The 16,405-nt window shown below is 38.4% G+C and overlaps 1 protein-coding gene across 5 annotated transcripts in view; it reads left to right on the forward strand.

Moving 5' to 3' along the window:
- The first annotated feature begins 4,628 nt into the window (after positions 1 to 4,628).
- LOC150100546 (protein transport protein Sec61 subunit gamma) overlaps positions 4,629 to 16,405 on the forward strand; it is an 81,723-nt gene continuing 69,946 nt past the window's right edge. The window contains exons 1-2 of one of the 5 annotated variants that reach the window (XM_090401501.1): positions 4,629 to 4,780; positions 11,631 to 11,742. In XM_090401501.1, coding sequence (XP_090257627.1) covers positions 11,649 to 11,742 — 94 coding nt within the window. In that variant the 5' untranslated portion in view covers positions 4,629 to 4,780; positions 11,631 to 11,648. The other 4 variants (XM_090401502.1, XM_090401500.1, XM_090401499.1 and 1 more) reach the window with 4 other exon arrangements.

Here is a 16,405-nt window from a genome sequence, read left to right on the forward strand (position 1 = left end):
CGATAACGTTTCAGACCACCCTCGTATTTCACATATCAAATTCTTCTCAATGTCATTAATGTACAGACTGAACAACAGTAGACAAAGGACTGATCCTTGAGGCAGACTACTGGTTACGTGAAGCTTGTAGATTCAAGCTTCAATTTATCACTTTTTGTTATCTGTCAGTAAGTCATCCTCTTATAGCAATAGTTTTTAATCCAATCACATATTCTCCAAGTTATGTAACAGTATTCCATGCTGTATTCTGTCAAAAGCCTTAGCAAAATCCAAAAGCATTATGGTGTATCCATTCCTCTTGTCTAGTTCAATGATAATATTATTATAGAATGTGAGCAAGTGCTAAAACATGACCATCCCTAAGTAAAGCCATGTTGTTCATTCCAAAGTAGAGATTTACTGTCGACCCATTTCTTAATGTGAGTCCTAACCAATATTTCCAAAATATTTACTACCACTCCTGAGATACTCATTGGTCGACAGTTGGATATATCGTTCTTTGCACTACCCTTGTGCATTAGGATTACCATGCAATCTTTCAACTCCAGAGGATTATTCCCTGTTCTGAGACTTATATTATATAGCCTGCTCAAGGGAAGAGCCAGTTCAGCTGAACACTTTTTTTCAGCATCCGTTCTGATATTCAATCAGTTCCTATTGCAGAATTCTTATTCAGTTCGTGCAGCAGCTCTAGTACTTCCTTTCCAATTTTACTTCATGAAATATGAAGTAAAAATATAAATAAAAATATGAAATGTAAAATATAAAAAATGAAAAGAAAAACATTTTAAATATGACTGGAAAACGCTAGCACACCATAAAATATTCTGAAGATATACTGATTAAATAAGAAGCAAAACAGGCCTTAGGCTTTTTCTGAAGATGATGTGGAAGAGGATGTAGCAACACATGATACCCAAGTTACCCAAGATAGAAAAGAAAAGGTCCCTTCAGTTATCCTCCGAGATAAATAGAAGTGGACCTCAGTCTCAAGGTCCCTAGGAGAACAAAACATCGATTTCTCCGTGGCAAGAAATACTGATGAGGGTGTAAGATTCATCTTACTACTGTTTCAGATTATTGTAATATGACGAAAATGCTGGACAACTCTAAATTTCCCTTCCATACCTTCACGCTAGGAAGCGAGAAAAATCTTAAAGTAGTGCTTAGAGGGGTTGCTGAGGGCATCACAACTGATGAGATCACTGATGACCTCATCAGTCAAGGACTGACCCCAATTAAAGTCATCAGGATGCTGAGATCTGATAAAAGGCCAATGCCGCTGTTTTGGTCGAAATCAGCAACACACAGAAAAGGATATATGAAGAGACAGGTATATGCAGGCTCAAAATTACAACCGAACCACTAAGGAAGAAGGCATCGGCAGGGCAATGTCACAGATGCTAAATATTTGCCACGCCCAAAAGCTCTGTAGAGCGGCCTACAGATGTCTGAAATGTGGAGAGGGTCATCAGAACAACACTTGCACCAAACCAAGATCCACACCTGCCTGTTGTGCTAACTGTAGAGGACCACATCCCGCTAATTACAAGGGGTGCCTTTTCCACGCAAAACATTGCGGGTCAGCAAGAGTGAACCATACTCTCCCCATGCAATCACACCATAAGTAACTAAGCAGGTCGCCCTCCTGATCGAAATACCTCACATTCAGCATCACAGGAAGGCACTCGATCTTCATCCATGTCCAAATCATATGCAGAGGCAGCACGAACTCAGATTCCTTCATCTCAACAGCAAACAAGCTCCAAACTAACATCAGCTCTAACAGCTTCACTTGCCACAATACTGCATGACTTCAGCAAAGCAAGCACCTCATCATCTTCCAGAGAGAGATTTTATCCAGAAACCCAATCCATATTGAAAGCTCTCTATAATGTTTAAAAAATTTAAACCAAACTCCCACATGATTATAGCATGGAATGCTAATGGCTTGACAAATAAAATTCTTGAGCTGCAAGAATTAGCAAACAGATACAATCCAGACATAATCGTGATCAGCGAATCCCACCTCAGACCATCAAACAACTCAAGACTATGAAGTTATATTCTATATAGGACAGACTTAACTCTAGTGGTGGCGGCACAGCCATTTTTATTACATTGGGGCTTAAAAATTATTTAAGCCACATTGTATTAACCAACCCTCAAACTTTAAAACTTGAAGTGACAGGTTGAAGGTGCATGCAAGCAACGCAGGTAAACTTAAAATCTATGCAGCATACCATCCTCCCAGCATTCCGCTATTGACATCAGATTTAGATTCAGTCCTCGGCTCCACAGATTCCATAATTATAGCAGGAGACCTCAACTCCAAACATACAGCTTGGTTCAGTTCGTCAATCAACTCCAAAGGCCGTACTTTATTTAACTACATGTCACTCAACTCATCAATAGTAGCTGGACCTACTGAGCCCACCCACTACAGCCCATCAAGAAGTTCTGATATACTAGACATAGTTATCATCAGGAATATCAGATATCAGTACCAACTGGAGACATTAGAAGAGCTTAATTCAGATCATAATCCCATTCAGCTCAAGCTACCTGGACCAGCTCTCTCTTCAACATTCTTTTATAGCATGGGATAAGCTCTCTATCGGCCCACCTCCTGTTATTTGCAAAAAATTAAGACATAGACTTAGCTGTAAGCAACCTAACCAGACAAATCAGCACAGCAATAACGTTAGTTACACAAACCACTATCTTCTAAGCGTCCAGTCGGATTCCAGAAGAGATAATGGACTTGACCAGGGCTACAAACAAAGCCAGAAAGCGATATCACAACAATAGAGCCCCACAGGACCAAATAATCTTAAACAACTTGAACAGAAAGGTTCGAGAAGCTCTCCAGAAAAAACACAGAATTCCGAATTGAAATCTAAACTTACGGAAATAAACTCAGAAGATAACTCCATGTGGAAATTTCTAAAATCTCTTCATAGCAAAAGACAACCCCTTTCCCCTATGATGACCAAACTTGGAACTGCCCGCTCAGATGAAGAAAAAGTAGACGGCACTAATTGAAAATCTGGGCCTTCTACTTGGTAGATCTTAGGCTTTCTACTTCTACGATGGGCTGCATTGATTTTCCAATGCAGACCATCTTACGAAACCTTAAATATTAATCTCATTTATAAAGTTTTTCGTCAAGTCAGAAAAGCCTTAAGACGGCCTAATGATGATTCAGAAATCATCACCCCACTACTCCAACAGAAATAATCAATATTATATTCCAACTGAAGAATAAAAAGGCTCCTGGTCCTGATGGCATTACCAATAGAATAATAAAAAATACTCCCAAGGAAGGCCATAATTCATCTAGTTAACATAACCAATTCCAAATTAAGATTCCAGTACCTTTCCACAGGATGGAAAACTGCCGACATCATCCCTCTGAAAAAGTCTGGTAATAACCTACAACTCACCCAAACCTACAGGCCCATCAGTCTTCTTTCCTGCCTTGGAAAAGTAACAGAAAACGTCATCCTAGAAAGGCTACAATTAGCAGTGGACAAACATAAAATAATTCCGAATGAGCAATTTGGTTTTTGCAAAGCTCACAACACAGTGCAACAAATTCACCGATTAACCCACTGAAGAGTTCAGCAATCCTTTTCACCAAAAAGAAGTTTCAGATCAAGGAAGACATACACCTTCTAGATGTCAAGATCCCATGGCATAGTGAAGTCAAATACCTCGGTGTCATGCTTGACAATAAAACTCCAATTCACCGATCATATAAAACACATAAGCTCGAAGACATCCAAAGCAATCGCCCAGCTCTACTGCATGATCAACAGAAGAAGTAAACTGGATATCCGGAACAAACTAATCATATACAAGATGATAATATGCCCAGTCATCACTTACGCATCTCCTGCATGGAGCCACACCTCGAATACAAATATTCAAAAACTGCAGAGGATACAGAACAAATGCTTGAGAATGATTCTGGATGCCCCATGGTTTATCAGAAACTCCCAGATTCACCGAGAAGTCAACACTCCCTACATCGCATCCCTCCTCCATGATCTAGCAGCAAAGTTATTATTATTATTATTATTATTATTTTGACACCTCCAGGGAGTCCAAAGACTCATCGAGGGAGAGTGTGCCGACAGCATCGAACGATTGTCCCCTTCCAACTACTAACCGCGCTCAAACTTACTTAACTGAGCCATTAGTAGCAGAGGCTCTGCCAATCGACCAACCTTTGCAGGCAAGTTCTTCACCAAGACAAACAATCATCCAAACCTGCTGATGAAGCAAGCTTCAGACTACAGTGAAACAGAATTCTACAGATACAAAAGACCCAAGTCAATTTTATGCTCAGCTGACCACAGCTAATCTCACTGCCATTCCTGGGCGAGCTTAACACTCAATATCTCACCACTCAAAGAACTCCCCTTCAGACAAAGGGGAATATGAAAAGCATTTATGCTTCACCCATCAAGTCAGCAACGTTCTGCATTCTTCTTCTGTAACTCATGCTTAATGATATTACTCATCCATCTAACTCCAACCTGAATTACGAATTGCTTTTTTTTTTTTGTTGTTGTTGTTGTTTACGTATAGACATAAATGTGCCGTGTTTGTATTTTACAGAATGAAGTTATTCAAAAGTAAAGAGTTGTGCAACGTTAAGTAATCACGTATCAGAGTTGACGTGCAAGGAATACGTTGTGACGTGGTTTAGAATAATTATTTTTGCCATTGGGTTTTCTTCTGTATGTTATCCTGATCGCGTGTACTTGGTTTTGTGAGCATAAACGTTTTTATTTACTACCATACGTTAATAACATGAAATGTGAAAACTGAAAATGTTATTACTGCCTACTATTTTAAATAAAATTTTAGTGATAATGTGTTTATAGTATTCGTTAAACATACGTTCTGAAGAGGATTTTTAAATTATTGATAGTCATAGAATGTTCGTTTGACAACTAAATAAAAATTTTTTTAAAAAATCCAGTTAATGTTAAGAATATCGTAATAAATTTGGAAATACTGTACTTCAATGTTTTACATACTTCACTTGGGCCATCTGGTATTTCTTATGGTCCAAATTAAGGTTAACAGAGATAGATAATTCGTAGGGGGTCAACCTGGATTGGAGGATCGTTTTCTGGCTGGTGTTGAGCGATACATGGAAGAGGTAATTAGAAAGAAATAGAGATCACGGTGGCGTTTGAAGAGCATAGGATGCGATTCTCTCCCGTGTAACTTGTACATTAATAATGTAAATATAATTAATTACACTACAGTATTATTATCGTAAAGAATCTTCATTATTGCAAAAAAAAAATAATGATGGAGAACTGGCCAGTGATAGCTATGTATTAGGAATGCTGGCACACTGTTTTAACTCTTTTTTTATTAATATTGTACGCAATACATTAATAAATAATATTTTTCCATACTGTAATTACTAATGTCTAAAAAAATGAGAACCAGGTGATCAGGTGGTTTAATTTTGGGCAGTATGTGGACTGTGTGTAGGCAAATATCCTGCAATGCTCAAGTACCATCCTAATTATTATCCTACTGTGAAATATTTGCCAACCGAGTGGTTAGTGTATCTGCTGTCCAGCCAAAAGGCTGCGGGTTTGAATCCCAACCATGGGCATGGATGTTTGTAATTGTCTTTGAAGATAATTGGTCAGCAGTAGATGGGGTTGGTGTAGATGATGAAGGTAGTTGCGGTTGGAAGAGTAGTGGAGACGGAGAGTTCTAGAATAGGTGCCCTCCCTCTACGAGTCTTTGGACTCTCTGGAGGTGTTATGCAATAATAATAATCATTTGATATACTTTGTCCCCCCTCAGCCTGATTAACATAATAGTCTGATGTAAAATCAGCTTCAGAAAGTTAATAAGAAACATACTTCTGTAGACATTGACATTGTTGCAAGAGTTGAGATGTTAATATGTTATTTTGGCAATCTTATTTCAGTATGCATTCATTATGTTTGTCCATTTTGCATATGCAACAATGTGCTTTGTTTATGCTATTTTTAGCTACACATATTAGCAAAATTAGCATTTGTCCTGATTTTCAAAAATTAGAATCTAGTCACAGCAGTTAAAGGAGTCTTTCCTGCTATGAATTTTTTAGAAACTCGAATAGATTACAGTGGACAGATATGAAGGGATGCAAGTTCACTATTTCCAAATATAAAATTTTGAATGTCAAATTGAAGAGAGGGTAGTACAAGGAATCTTAGTGGTGATAGCAGATATGGGATGGCATATAGTGTTCTTCAAACTTGTCCTAAATCTCCTTTCTCTCATTTGTACCTGACCAATCTTCCACTTGGTTGCTCGTTTCAGGATTCACCATGTGAAGGTGAGAGTTGGATTGGAGAGGAGAGGCTGAGTGATCCTACTTGAGAGGATCATATAATTGTACATCCATTAATCCCCTTTGAACCCCTTTTTTTTTAGGATGTTGGCTATTTAAATAGCCATCTTACTAAACTCAAGTTCACAATGGAAAAGAATCAAATAACTGCTTTCCCTTCCTGCCCACCTTCCAGATGGTTCATTAACCATGTCGCCGTCAATATGGATAAAATACATCACTCTTCTACGCTTTGTATCCATCATATTTCAATGTAATATGAATGGCATTACAATTTTAATATGCGCTTCACATCCATGGTAACCTGGACGTATATATATATGTCTTAGCCAGTTGGGTGGTTAAAGCCTTTACATACTAAAAGATATTTGCACAAAGAATCCCACCATCATTCACCAAAACAGTATGGAACAATAGAGACACTAACACAGAGAGCTAGAGCTATCTTCTCCAGTGATGCTTTTCTTACCACTGAACTTTCCTATCTTTGCCACAATTTTTAGCCAATGGCTACAATCCCCTAAAAATAGAGAAAATACTAAATACCCCCTTCATTTCCTAATGCATAACAAAACTGTTACTGAGAGCATATCTGAAAATATATCTAGAGCACTTAATAAAACCAGTTCCACACTACATTTAAACCTATATCTGGCAATCCTAAAGACAAGCTTTCTCCTTTTTCACATCCAGGAGTATATGAAGTACCCTGTAGTTGTGATCTGGCTTATGATGGACAGACAGGAATATCAGTTGACATCTGCCTTGAAGAACATAAATTGTCCATTACAGTATTAAACTGTTCCCACTATTAGCTAATTCTTGTTTTTGTGCTTTAAAGATACTGGGTAGAAAACCAGAGAAATATCAGTAATTAAGTAAATAAATATATTATTTATTTCTTTATTAGTGTTTTGTGTTGTGAATTAAAGTGTAAATAAAAACTCAGCAGCCTTGGTGATCACTTAATAACACCTATTTCTAGAACATCCAACACTTTCGCAAGATATACAATCCAGAAAAACTAGTTAGCACCAGCTGTGGAGGGTGAACCAGACAAAAGAACAGAGGTCATTGAATTAGAAGTAGTAAAGCTGTTTGTGGGGACAAGAGGTCCTGTAGAGGTGGTACCTTGATACTAGGTTGACTGGGCACTGATTCTCACAAAGCTCAAGGTAATGTGAAGCATCGTCTCACAAGTGTGTCTCAGGCTCTTCCTTTCACTTCCCTTCCACATCCTCTACAAGGTGTGTCTGGTTTATGAAAGGAGTGATTCCAGATTGAGAATTCAATAAATATCCCTGATGGAGGGCAGTAATAACTATTGGTATTTCTTACAAGAAATATAATTCTGGTTGAGTGGAATAACTGATTATCAGTAACTGGTTATTTTGCTCAACTAATAATAGTAAAATAACTAGTAAACTAGTTGAGTGTTTTGAGAGTAAATGCCAGAAGTGTTGAGGGTAGTGAGAAAAATGATAGCAATGAGTTGAAAGACTAAATGCAATTGGTGAGGTTGATGTTGCAAGCAGTATGAGTGACTGCAAGAATGAAATGGTGAAAGATGAAGAGAATGACCAAATGGTAATGGAAAAGATAGTTCAATCACTTATGTGGAGTTCTCCATAGAACAAAACATGCAATTGAGTGGTTGTTGAAACGGCTGACAAATGTTATGATATAGAAGCAAAAGAGTATTCTGGATATCAATAAGGCAGTGGTACTAGATGGGATTTTGCCACGTTTTAAGAGAATGTGCTAAAGAACTGACAGCTCCATTGACCTGTCTTTTCAATGAAAACACAGTTGGCAAGTAGTGATAATTAGATAGTGCATTATTGACAATTGACATTTATGACTTAAGGGGTGAAGCAAAAAGCTTTTCATATTCCCTGTTGTCTGTTACGGTCACAGTGAGGGAAAATATTATGAGCAGTTTGCTCGCCCAGAATGGGCATGGACATCATACATCAGTGAAGGAAGTTAAAATGGCTTTTGGTCTTTTGTGTTTCAATGTATCCATAGGCTACAGCTTGCTGAACTAGATCATTGGGATGAGTGGATGTCTTTAGGAAGAACTTTGCAGCTAAAGTTTGTAGGAAGGAGAAGATATAAGGAATATTTGTATCTCAGTGAAGTTGATGATTTCTGACGAACCATGGGGCATTTAGGATCATTCTCAAGCATTTGTTCTGAACCCATTGCAATTTGATAATATTTGTAGTGGAGGTGTGGCTCCAGACTGGAGAAGCATAAGTAACTATAGGACGAAGCGTCAGCTGGTATAAAAGCAGTTTGATTCTGATGTTTAGCTTGCTGCTTCTGTTTATTAGGGAGTAGACCTGAGCGATGGCTTTAGATGCCTTTGTACATGTAGCCTTGATGTGTTGGTTAAAAGTTAATTTTTTGTCGAGGATGACACCTAAGTAATTTGTTTCCGTCTGCCAGGGAATTTTGGTGTTGAATAATAAGATGTCTCTACAGGCAATATCGACCTTTTTGTGAAGAGAATAGCTGAACTTTTTAGGGGATTCACTTGCAGTCTCCATTTGGAGAACCATCTTTCTAATTTTAGAAGGTTTTCTTGAAGTTTTCTAGTAACAAAATGTGGTCAGAGAGATCTGACTAATAATGCTGTGTCATCTGCATACAGGGCCATGATGGATGTCATTGGGTTGTGCGGGATATCAGACATGTATACAGAGAACAGCAATGGAGCCATTAGTGATCCCTGTGGCACTCCGGCCAAGATGGGTCACTGAGATGAGGTAGTGCCGTTAACTTTGACTTGCATGGTCTGTTTTGCAGATATGAACTAACTAGATGTGTCAATTTCATTGAGATACCAGCTGAGATAAATTTATGTAGCAATCCAAAGTGCCATATTTTGTCAAATGCTTTGGATAGATCAAGGAGAACAGCTCCTATGTATTGACGCCAGTTGTAGCTGGTAGTAATGTATTCCACAATTCTGTGGATTTGGTGAGTAGTACTGTGGTATTGCCGAAAGCCAAACTGCTCTTTAGGAAGGATGTCTAGTTCATTTATTGAGGCTTGAAGACGTGCGAGGATGACCTTCCTCTCTGCAATCTTGTCCAGGTTGGAGATGAGACTGATTGGATGATAATTTTGAGGCAGGTGAGGATCCTTGCCTCAAAATTATTGAGGTAGTGCACCTGACCATATAATTATGGTCAGGTGTACTACTGCTTTTCGGGGCAGAAGTTTGATCATCTGATTAGTAATGCCGTCTGGCCCAGGAGCTTTTTTGTTCTTTAATTTTTTAATAATGTCATATATCTCAGCAGGTGATGTTGGTGCAATATGGTCAGTGCTAGTGTCAGGAAGTTTGAGTGAGTGTCTGACCTTGCTGTGAATCTTATATATGTGGTCAAAGTCAAGGTTTTCATACGAAGGCCTGCATTGCTCCTCCAAATTGTTTGCTATAATTTCTGCTTTGTCTACATCTGTGTGAGCAAGGCCCTGGTCAGAGAATATTGGAGGAAGGGATCTCTCTTTGTTTCTGATATTTTTCAGTAGTCCCCAGATGGAGTGATCAATAGGTGAAATGGAGGCTAACTTTTCTTCCCATACTTGCTCTCTATGAGCTTTGAGTGCATCTCTTACTGCCCCATTTAATCTGTTTAGAGCTGTTTTATCCTGTGGTGCACATGTGTTACAGAATCTTTTCCTAGCTCTGTTTTTGTCTCTGATCAAGTTCATGATATCTTCAGGCAAACGATCTGGCTTGTGGGCAGATTTGTAGGAGGTAGCTACCGTTATAGCAGAATTAATTTATTGTGTGAGATTTGTAACTGCAGTTAAATAGATAGTGCATTATGTAAAAGTGGTGCAGAAGTCATATTTTCATATGCGAGTGTCAAAAAGGTATTACAACTTATTATTAAAATAACCTGTATTAGAGATAGTTGTTGAAAGTTATTCCACTTGGTTATACTATAAATTAAAGATACCAAGAAATTATATATTTCGTTTAATCCAACTATCTCTAATCCAGAGTATTTTAATAATAAGGTGTGACCTTTTGTTACTTGCTAATGAAAATATGACTTCTGCATTACTTCAACCTTAGTATCACCTCTGGCTTCCACTGATGAGACCTCAATAAAAGTCAAAACTGGTCCAGGTGGTGACCCTACATGTCAGCAAGGATGTGTGCTTTGCATTATGTGATACTAAGATAAGTGATGTGAAGTCACTAGCTTCTATGTACGAGTGTCCCAGTTGTTCTATATATGAGTTGTCCCAGTCCTGAAAATACTTCAGGTGCAAACTTTGTTTGCTTTCACTTGGATAAAGGATTAAACCAAGTATATAATTTCTTGGTATCGTTAATTTATTTTATTTATTTCAGGTTTCTGTTTCCTTTTTAATACTACCTGTTGCATAGACAGGGAACCTTCAACCTTATGTGGAAACCACATTTCAAATTTTGCTCGGTTATATATAGAGTATGAAATAATACTTTCATGCAAAATTTTAACTGCCAGTAGACTAGATATATCAGGGAGTGTGGAAATGCCACACTGAATTTCTGAAGCTTATATAACAAAAACTTTTTCTGATTAATTGCAGGTTCTTTTATCATGTTTGGTTTACCTGACTTTTTTTTTTTTTTTTAATTTTGTGTCAAGACTGCTAGTTAAAGTTCTTAAAACACAACAGTGTAATTTTATCGCATTAGTTTGCAAAGTCACAACCACTCTCCTCTACAATGGAAGCAGTTAATGTTTAGTGCAGGACTTTATAATCAGCATCAAAGTTTGGCATTGGCAAAAATTCACAAAGTGGACAAATTTATTTGGATAATTGCAGTTGACAACATTATTACGATTTCTGACATGCAATGGATGAGAAAAACTGAAAATAGAATCTCAATGGAGAAAATTATGTGAGACTTTCATCCAGCAGTGCATCTGTCTGGGTTGAAGAAAAAGAATTGCAGTTGATGTTAACTGAATTATTTTGGGGGTTTTTGCATGACATTCTCTATAACTGAGCAGAATTTGAGATCAGTTTCAGTGTGGTGGTATGTATTGAAGAGATCCCAGTGAATGCAGCTGCTACTTTCTTGAAGTTTTTTAGATGATAATAAAAATCTGTGTGGTGTTCGTTAATTTATAACAAAATATTTGAATTTGTTTACAAAACTTTATTTTTGACTGAATTGATATTTATGTATTTATTTGTTACTTAAATAAACATTATAGCAAAACTTAAATTTCAGATCCCAATTAAATTAATCATGGATCAAGTTATGGCATTTGTTGAGCCAGGTAGGCAGTTTGCAAAAGATTCCATCAGACTTGTAAAACGGTGCACCAAACCTGACAGAAAAGGTAAGAACAATATCCTAAAACTTTTTTATTTATCATAAATTGAAATAAATATCAGTGTCATATATTATGATAGCATGTTTTTTTTTAATAGTTATTTCATATTTCACAGAGAGGTCTGTTTATTAAAGATATTGAATACTTAGCATGTTGGACTATTATTATTATTATTCAGGCCTCCATTGAGTCAAAAGACTAATCGTGGGAGGTCCTTCCTAGGAAACACAAAGTTTGTTATACCACTCCTTAAACTCATTAACCGTTCTCGTTCCCAGTCTATCAGGCAATGCATTCCATGGTTCAACCACCCTCCATGCAAAAAAGCCACTCCTCACCCTCTTGCTCACATTTTCCTTTCATAACTTCCAGGAATGGCCCCCTTGTCATCACTCTTTCCCACCTGTTCAACCAAGCAAAAGAACTCCTCAGTGTCAACCCTGTAACCACCTCTCAACAGTTTAAAAGTCTCAATCATAACACCTCTCCTTCTTCTATCCACGAAAATTTGGTTGATAGAAGAAGAAGAGGTGTTATGAAAGATAGAAGTTATCATTCGTTGTATAAGACAACCCTTTTATCTCTGCAGGTCAGAGTCCTTCTCATTATTGCAGCAATCGTCTGTGTTACTTTCACCACCTTTGCAATATGTCCTCTAAATTTCAGGTTTCTATCAATCGTCAACTGCAGATCTCTTGTCTCCCCTACTTCCTCCAGTATAGTTCCTGCAATAGAGTATGCAGCGTCCTATCGATGTATCATAAACCTCAAGACCCTGCATTTTGCTGCATTAAACCGGCAACCCCATTCATTTGCCCATCTGTCTAGCTTATTCAAATCATCTTTTACTAAAAAACTTTTACTGCACTATTACTAATAAACCTTCCCGGCTTCACATCATCTGCAAACAACTGAATGTCCCCCTGCAGTCCACTGACAATGTGGTTGATATAAAGGTTAAACAATATAGGTCCCAGTACTGAGCCCTGTAGGACCTCACTTGTAACCCTCTTCCTCCTTGAAACTGCCCCACCATGCACAACTCTCTGATATCTGTTGGACAGCCAATCCTGAATCCAGTTGACCAACCTGACATCCAAACCCATGTGCCACAACCTAAATATCAGCTTATCATGTGGCACCCTCTCAAATGCCTTCGCTGAATCCAAGAAAATAGCAGTATGTGCCTTTCCCTCATCTACTGCTCTTGTAACTTTATTCTAAAAGGCTAGCATATTACTAAAACAGGAGTGCATCTCCACAAATCCATGTTGACTCTCACAGATAACATTACCCTCATCTGCACAATGCTGTATACTGTCCTTCACTAATTTCTCCAAGATCTTAACAACTACTGATGACACACAAACTGGCCTATAATTAGATACTTCAAGTCTGCTTCCGCCCTTATGCAATTGCACTATCTTACCTTCCTTCCATTCCCTGGGCACCTTTCCGAAAGCACCTTTGCCAAAGCCAGACTTTCATTGAAAAGCCAGGTCAAAGGAGCTGTCAGTTCTTTAGCACATTCTCTCAAAACTTGTGGTGAAATACCATCCAGTCCCACAGCTTTACTGACATCCAGAGTACTTGGTATTTGGAACATGCTCTCCTCCTGCACCTCTAATCTGCCCTATCCCTCTAGTATTAAAATTTACTCCTCCAGGATGAAATACTTCAATGAAATGTTCATTGAACAATTCCAGTATTTCCTCTGCATCAGTCACTCTATTCCCATTTTTAACCCACAATGTCATTCTTTCACAATCATTTCTCCTCTTACTGGCCACATAGCTAAAAATTCCATAGGATTTTCTTTGGATCTTAGGGCCAATCTCTTCTCATATTCCAGTTTCATCTTCCTTACCATACTAGTCACTCTCCTGGCCTGTGTCTTATATTCTTCATCCATCTGCTCTTCACCTATCTCCTTATATCTCTTCCATACCCTCTTTTTCGCATGCAGTTCCTGTTTAATATTGTTTGTCATCCACTTTACTCCAAATTGTATCCTCTTCTTCACTTGTGGAATACAGCTTACTATTGCTGCTAACAAATATTCCTTCACAATTTCCCAAGCACTAATGATATCCTGGTCTTCCATTTCCTTCCATCTATGAAACTTCCCGAAGTTGATGTCTAAGACTATTATAATCACCTGCCTTATAATTTCACATATGTTCTCACTGCTTTGGGTCACTCTCTCCAACTGGTGGGAGAGATGTCATCTTAGTTATTATCAACTCTTCTGATGCTATGACCAAATCCAAAACTCTTGAACCTCTTGTTCCCTCTATTACATGTTGCTTAAGACATTTGTCCCTCAAGAATTCTAGAAATTCCATTCCCTTATTGCTGCATGCATCTTCCTCTCCCAATTTATACTGCTGTAGTTAAAATCTCTAATAACATTCATTCTTCTTGTACTTGCCAAGCTCAACTGTCCAAACATCTCCGTCCCCACCTTCTGTGCTCCTTGGTTTGTAGCAACACCCCACTAAATATCCTGTCTTGCCCACCTCACACCATATGCTTTCAAAATCATTAATGTCGCTGCCTTCCAAAGCCTCCACTCTTGGAGGACATAGGTCATTACTTATCATAAGCAGTAATCCACCACCATGCTTTTGCTTCCTATCCTGCCAAAAAATGCTGTACCCTGCTACTTCTATTCCTGTTATTATATCCTCTTCTGCCAACCACATCTCAGTGATCCCAATAATCTTTGGTCAGGCTGATGCTATCAGTGCCACCAATTCCTCTCCTTTATTCCGGATACTACTGGCATTAGTGTAATCACAAAAATGTCACTGTTTCTATACCCAGTATTATCCCCTCTAGACTCTACTGAGCTCAGTGTTACCTGATGTCATCCTCTTCTCCCAAGTAACCATTCCCACAAGAGGCCACCTCTGCTACCATCCACCCTGGCATTCTAATTTCCCTGCATTTACTCACCAACTCATTCAGAACACAATCTCTCCAGATGCCTACGTCCTTCCTCATTTAAATGCAAGCAGTCTCTCGCATACAATTCCCTTTCTGTCCTCAAACGCCCTCCAAGCATCCACATATTCCAATCCTCCCTTTTGACACATTCTAGCTGTTATGTTATTCAATATTACTGTTCTTCTGCTCAGCTCGTTAATATCATACCTAGTTTACATGCACACCTCTTTGCATCTTCTTTTGTACAACCTCAAGCAAGAATCTCATATCTCTCACTGCACAATTTTCATTACCTCTCAAGTCATTTGTTCCTACCATCACAATCATCTCATCCACCCTTTCATTCGTCTTAATTGCCATAGCCACACTTTCTATTGTTCCTCCAAGCAGACACTCCTGAATCATCCTATCTTGAACATCACGGATCATGGAGTCCCTATACATCACACCTCTTACCACTCTGTTCCTCGATCGCTCACATGTGCATCCCTCTCTCCTCTAACACTTTCTCTCTGTGCTCCCCTACTTACCTGCCTTCCTGACATCACTCTATCCCTGGTTCCAGTGCTCTCTCGCATTTTTCTCATTCCCTCTCTCCTACTGTTTCCATTCTCTCCTCTTCTATCATTCTCATAACTCTCTCTCATTACCTCTCTTTTACTGTTCCTATTCTCTCCTCTTCTATCATTCCTATAACTCTCTCTCATTCCCTCTCTTCTACTGTTCCTATTCTCTCCTCTTCTATCATTCCTATATCTCTCTCATTCCCTCTCTTCTGCTGTTCCTATTCTCTCCTCCTCTACCATTCCCATAACTCTCTCTCATTCCCTCTCTTCTACTATCCCTATTCTCTCCTCCTCTATCATTCCCATCACTCTCTTACTCCTACTCTGATTTGACTAATCTCATCTTTCTCACTTCTCATCTCATTCCCTAGACATTCCACCTGCTCTTTCAGCTCATTTCTCTCTCTCTCTCTCTCTCTACAAGTCAGCCACTCTTATTTGCCATTCATCCTCCCATTTGAGACCATCTCCAAAAACTTCACAACCTTTCCATACTCTCCACTCTCGTTATTTTATTCATATTTCTCTCGCCATTCTTGCCCTCTATCATACCACTCATCTCTCTATGTGGAGAATCTCCCTCCTCTGACTCAACGAGGCCAGTTATAGTCATCTCTAATTCACCAAGTTCCTCCCATTGCCTGCATTTTGCACATATATGTATTTCTCCTTCTCTCACCTGCCACATATACAACTGCCGGAACACATACATTCCACAATTCCCGCATCCTACAAAATCCCATATAGTATCATGCAAAATGGAGTCCTTAAATGGGGAAGGACTTGGCAATACGCCATTTGCAATTTTAACTGCTGCTGCCTCCATTATTCAAAATAGTGTCGAGGAACTATTACAACTAAACGCTAAATAAATATAAGGGAGTATAACTAGATAAGTAAAAGTACAAACAAAACATATAAGTATACTAAATAGAAATAAAATAAAAATAAAGGATGAAAACTTATGTTATCTTCGTTTTTTTTCTTCCACCGTTATCCATCCAATTCTGACCCCATCTTCTCGGTAACCAAAATACACAATATTGCGACAACAACTAACTTCAAAAACAACCAGTGAAGGACACTCTTATTCCAGAAAAACAACGTAGCACAAATTTCGACAGAAGTCAGACTATTCACCAATTAAAAAGCAC

Source organism: Typopeltis vanoorti, chromosome 12 (genome assembly GCF_054136105.1).
Source record: "Typopeltis vanoorti isolate ZY-2024b chromosome 12, IOZ_Tvanoo_1.0, whole genome shotgun sequence".
Classification (NCBI taxonomy): domain Eukaryota; kingdom Metazoa; phylum Arthropoda; class Arachnida; order Uropygi; family Thelyphonidae; genus Typopeltis; species Typopeltis vanoorti.